Source organism: Lagopus leucura, unplaced genomic scaffold (genome assembly GCF_019238085.1).
Source record: "Lagopus leucura isolate 7727_CA_CO unplaced genomic scaffold, USGS_WTPT01 Super-Scaffold_100009, whole genome shotgun sequence".
In the NCBI taxonomy this organism is placed as follows: domain Eukaryota; kingdom Metazoa; phylum Chordata; class Aves; order Galliformes; family Phasianidae; genus Lagopus; species Lagopus leucura.
The window spans coordinates 28,619,400-28,625,102 of NW_024962266.1; the positions used below are offsets into that span (position 1 = coordinate 28,619,400).

A 5,703-nucleotide genomic window follows, 5' to 3' on the forward strand; every position below is an offset into this window, starting at 1 on the left:
TGCAACCTGAAGGCTCAGCCCCTCTGTGCCCATTGCAACCTGAAGGCTCAGCCCTGCTGTGCCCATTGCAACCTGAAGGCCTGCAGCCAGCTCAACCTGCCTGCACCACACGGTGTGGGACCAGATCAGCTGTCTATGGCTAAACAAAGCAGGTCACGTCTGCGTTTTGTTTCTCAGAAAATTCTTCAGAACAAGCTGTTTTTCGCTCTTTACTCATTCCTTTTTTTGTTAGTTCCTCTGCATAACATCTGAAACATTCACAATGGTTTAAAATAATTATTTCAATTGACTCTGAATGCATTTATTTTAACTGCACAGACAAGAGGCAAGTGCCAACATATGCTTGTTTAGTAACAGGTAGGGCTGTAGAACGTGAGAGCCGTCCCCAAAGAACAGCCTCCTTTTAGAGGGATGTTTGTGTGTGCCTGTGGATCTCCACATAACACAGCTATATTTCAGAGAGATGGAACAAAGCTTCACACGGCCAAATAATTCATGATCCTGAGATGCACAAGAATACCAAAAGAGCATGGAAGTCAGAAACATACCATCTGAAATCATAAAGGAGAGAGGAAATCTTTCATATTTATTGCATTACCTGCCCCCTTAAATCTGAACTTCTACATGCATGCAGACAACTGTATTCAACATTGGTGCGTGGATGTGAATTTGAGGGACTATAGTGTTAAAATATGTAGTCTCTTAATATTTAAACACACCATATACCCTTTATATGCTCCTGCTACTCAATCACAGACCCGGCATTCCAAATGCCCATTTCTCAGGAGTCTGAGTGATGGCAGATGAATTACACTTTATAGACTTGTTGCTAGCTTTCCATGACCACTGTGGCTCTTTTGCAAAGACCGTTTGCTGTAAAGGGCAGATCTTGTCAGAAGAGAAGTGCCATGAAGCCCCAAGGCCCAGAAGTCACCAGCCCCAGCCCAGCCACTTAGATATGGGGTCTAAAAACCAGGATGTGTGGGAAGCCAAAGGAAACGGAGGCATGGGCTGAGATGCTGCTGCTGCCAACTTTCCTTGGCCAGGGCAGAATCCATCCCTATGCCAGAGTGACTTCAGAGCGGGTCAGACACTGCCATGAGGCACATCCAGAGGGCAAGCAGGAGAGCAGAAAACACAGAGCACGTGTTCTGCTAGCAACTGCCTGCACCAGTCAAACGGTGATAAAGAAATCAGTGAGCCTGACAGCCATTAACACGCCTCAGAGCGTATTTTACAGGACAGAAAATTGCAAACCCCTTGTTTTGTAAAGCCGATGCTGTAAAATGCTGTGACACTTCACATCTGGACACAGGCTTGGGAGGGACTTACATGAATTCATTTTCTTTGCTAGAATTTATTTCATTTTCTTTGATGACTTCTTCATACGCATCTCCACACTTCTGCCCATGTATAATTTCTCACTGATTTGTCAGAGAATACCCTGCACCCAGGGAACTCACTCTTCACCAAAGGCACTGTACGTCCAAGAGAAAAACATCAGCAAAATATAGGAAAACAAAGCTGAATCTCTGACCTGAACCATAAGAAAACAGGATTCACTCCAAATATCTGGTCACATCAGCTTTCAGGTACCTTAGGCACCACCTAATGTGAAGAGCTCTCTTTTGTACCCCAAAGGGATCTCTTTTAGAACATGTTGGGAAGCAGCCACTGAAAGAGATGGACAGTGTTTCAGATGGGCTGCCTGCTACACATCTGTGCTCTTAATGCCAACAGGAGACCAGTTGTAGAGAAAATGGAGAAACCACAACACATGGAGGAGCTGGGAGTGAGAAGCACTGCTCCTGCCTCCCCACAGCAAACAGGCTGCCTGCAAGGTCTGTTGGCTGCAGGACGACCTTTGCAGCTCCCCGAGGATCTTGCTCAGTGGGCCTCTTCTGCAGAATTACAGCTACACTCATCAATATCAGAGTGGGGACACTTCTGCCTCTGCTTGCTGCTGTAAGACACAGTGAAACGCTGTGCATGTTTGTCAACTCATTACATTGCCTACATAGCACGCTCCTACACAGCATTCAAAGAACAAGGATGAGGTTGGCAAGGACCCCTGTGCCCACCTTTCCCCATGCTCCAGCAGGGCCTCCAGCATCTTGAGCCCAGCATCACCCAGGCAGTTTCTGGACATCTCACAGAGGACACCCCACAACCTCCCCAGGTCCCTTGCCAACATCTGACCCTGTGCTCAGTGCTGGCTTTCAGGGGAACCTCCTGGGCCCAGTTTGTGCCCAGTGCTTCTCGCCTGTCAGTGGCACCGCTGAGCAGAGCCTGGCTCCATCTCCTTACACCTCCCTGCAGGGACCGATGGCTGTGGGTGGGATCCTCCTGAACCACCCCAGCCCCAGGCTGAGCAGCTCCAGTTCTCAGCCCCTCTTCCTCCCCCAGGCCCTGCAGCATCTCTGAGGCTCTCTGCAGCTCCAGGTCTCTCTTACACTGGGGGCCCAGCACTTGGCCCAGTGCTCCAGGTGCTGAGCAGAGGGCAGGATCACCTCAGACCTGCTGGCACTGCTGGTACATCTGGACTCCTGGTTGCTCTTCTGGAAGCCATTTCCCAGCTGGGTGCCTCCAGCACGTCCTGGTGCTGGGCTGCTCCTCCTGGGCGTTGGGCTCTGCATCTCTCCTCGTGGGGCTGCAGGAGGCTCTGCCAGCCTCCAGCACCCAGCTTCTCATCCAATGCTTTGAGAACATCCATCCCACTAAGGAGCGTTGGGACTTAAACGCTTACAGGGAAAAAACTGCATCAATTCAAGTATCCTAGAGTACATATTTAATAAATTATTCTATGTTCAGACAGCAGCAACGTATCTTTTGTTTTTAAAAGATGTCAAGTTCTAAAGCTTAATTTTCTGTGATTGCACATTACGAAAGGGCTCTCAGGTAAATCTGCTTTAATCGTTTGTGAGCTGTAAAAAAAAGCAAAATGCAGGAAAAAAAACCTGCTTGCTTGAGAAAACCATTTTGATCATTTTCAGCTCTGCACTTCAGATACTTCAAGCAACTTTTGTTTACAAATTGTGGAGGGGATGGGGCCTCACCCAGCTCCTCTGGGCTGGTCACCTCTTCCTGAAGCACCAACAGTGCTGTCAGTGCCACAGGGTCACTGCACACCCAGGGCTGCATCCCTCCCTGCACAGGGAGGTGTTTAAAAGAGACACCAGAGAAACACGGGTCATGGAACACAGATTGCTGCCCTGTACTCTCAGCAATTTACAGTGTAGTGATCTGTTCTTCTGGTGATACACCTGAAAACAAGTGGCTTCCTCAAATTAGTTTGTTGTACCAAACAGCTGCATCACAGCCAGAATTCCTTAAGACCTCAATCAGCAGTGAAACAAACAGCAGTGGGACAGCACAGATCAATCAAGGATCCACACAACTTGCTTTACCTCACGTTAGCACTTGGAGGCTTCTATCTGAAAGCCTCAGCACTTGAAGGATGTTTCATCCCTCACTTCTGGTAAAGATGATGGAAAGTGAACACAGGGACGAGGGCTGGAGCAGGGGTGCTGCCCTCAGCCTCTCACAGCACTCCTGCCACACTCTGCGTGCTTCCCTCTGTGCTCTGACCCACAGGAGCAGCAGCCCCTCCGTCCCACAGGCTGTCACTGCTCATCCACAGCCCATCGGGGCCAAACAGGCATCCCATAAACCACTGCCACCTTCCCTCAACCAGGAAAGCGCTGACTCCAAGCCAAGTGAAGGACTCCCATATTCTATCATTAATTATTAAAAAGCAATCAGCAGACACTCTCGGTGCAGAGCTGCCTGTGTGTGGGCCAGAGGTGCCTCCCTGCAGCCCTCATTCCCACAGCATGGGGAGGAAGGGAGCAAAGCAGCCCGGTGCTGGGAACCCAGCTGTGCCGGTAGGACGGGGCACTGCCATCCCCCAGCTGGAGAAACCAAGCTGGGCTGGGAGCTGCAAGGAAACGCTTTTCTTTCAGCCCCTGCACTGCTTTGCCTTGCACCAAGCCTGCACCTACATCAGCTGCCAGCATCCAGCGCTCCGGGAACCAGCAGCACTGCTTCTCATACACATCCATGGTACAGATGTGCAATGAGGAACAGTTCTGAGGAGCACAACGGCATGCACCCAGAGATTCCAGGCACACAGCCCTGCCCAACCCCACACATCTCCTGTATGCTCTTCGGAAAGCACTTCCCTGGAGCGATTTACGCTTGCTGCCCTGTACTCTCAGCAGTTTACAGCGTAGCGATCTGTTCTAGTGATACACCTGAAAACAAGTGGCTTTCAAGCTGCTTTAGCAGCTGAAAACAAACCAAACTCCTACTTGAGAGCAAGCCCACAGAAAGCACAGGAAATGAAAGAAATTAATCTTAGTGCAAGGAGGATGAGAACCCACAGACACAACACCGCGCTGTTTCCCATCTAACTGCTTTGTTCCGGAGTCGAGCAGTGACTGCGCTCCGTTCAGCAGCAGCTCGCTACCGAGCAGACGTTCGCCCATGAGACAGCAGCGATGCTCCGATCCCCAGAGCCCGATCCCATTTATGTAATCCACCCAGCTGCACAAACACTGAGTTTCCAACAAACGCAGGCCTAGAATTCCACACCGATTCCGGCTGACAAGCTCCGGCAGAGAACCTTTAGAGCACCGGTCGATTCGGCACCGAGGTGCTTCTCAAGGCGATTCATTGCGCGCTAACAGCATCGAGCGCCGGCTAAGCGCGCAGCGTCCGCAGCTCCGCGCTGCCTTCGTTCCCCGCACTGCGCGCAGACACGGCCAGCTCTCGGCTCGGCACGGAGCGCGAGCGGGGCACGCGTGCAGAGCGCTGCCCACAGCCCTACGCGGACAGCGGCTGGATTTTCGGGAGCCGCTGCAGCAACGGCAGACAGGACAGCGATCCCGAATTCCGTAGGAGATGCCCCGCGGCCCGGTGCAGCGGGTTTAGAGCCGTTCAAAGGCTCCGCAGCCCGGCTGGCCGAGGGACACGCGGGCGGAGCGCGGCTCGGGCAGCTCCGCACAGCGGCGCGGCGATCGCGCCGAGATCAACGAGAAACCGCGCGCGGCGACGGAACGGCGACAAAAGTACAGGCAGAGAGTTAGAACGGGAAAGCAACGAGGGCAGGGCGACGCCGGCATTCGCACGGGGACTCGGGCAGAGCGGGAACTCCGCAGCGGCCGCGGAGCGGAGCAGGGCTGAGCGGCGCCGGGCGGCACAACGACGCGAGGACGGAACGCCGCGGCGGCTCCGGGGCGGTTCGGGACGGCCCCGCGCTCAGCACCCCCCGGCCCGAAGCCCCGACCCCCCGCCCGCTCCTACCTGAGCACGGCCGTGTCCCCCTTCCGCACCACCAGGCTGTCCGCGGCAGCCCCGGGGAAGTCCCCTCCCGGCGCGGCGAGCCGCCCGGCGGGCAGCAGGCAGCAGAGGCCGAGCAGCACGGCCGCCAGCCACTGGTGGGAGCCCCCGGCGCCCCGCACCAGCGGCACCATCTCCGCGCCGCTCCGCGCTGCCCCTGGGCCCGGCGGCGGCCGAGCGCTGCCCGTGGGCTGCCCGCGGTCGGCGGCCGAGCGCGGCGCGTGGCTGCTCCCGGGCGGCCGCCGCACCATCTACCGGGCGGGCAGCGCGCCCGCTCTGCGCTCTGCGCGCCGCGGCGGCGGGCGGCCCCCGGGCTGGCAGCCCGTTGCCACGCAGCCGTTGCCTGGCAACCGTCCTGGCGGC

General features: G+C 54.9%; 1 protein-coding gene across 2 annotated transcripts in view; it reads right to left on the bottom strand.

Annotated features, from left to right (window-relative positions):
• The window catches only part of NEGR1 (neuronal growth regulator 1), a 169,405-nt gene extending 163,931 nt beyond the window's left edge, over positions 1-5,474 (bottom strand). For both annotated transcript variants that reach the window (XM_042873586.1, XM_042873585.1), the window contains exon 1: positions 5,305-5,474. In XM_042873586.1, the coding sequence (XP_042729520.1) occupies positions 5,305-5,474 (170 nt within the window). The remainder of the gene's footprint in view (positions 1-5,304) is intronic.
• Positions 5,475-5,703: the final 229 nt, after the last annotated feature.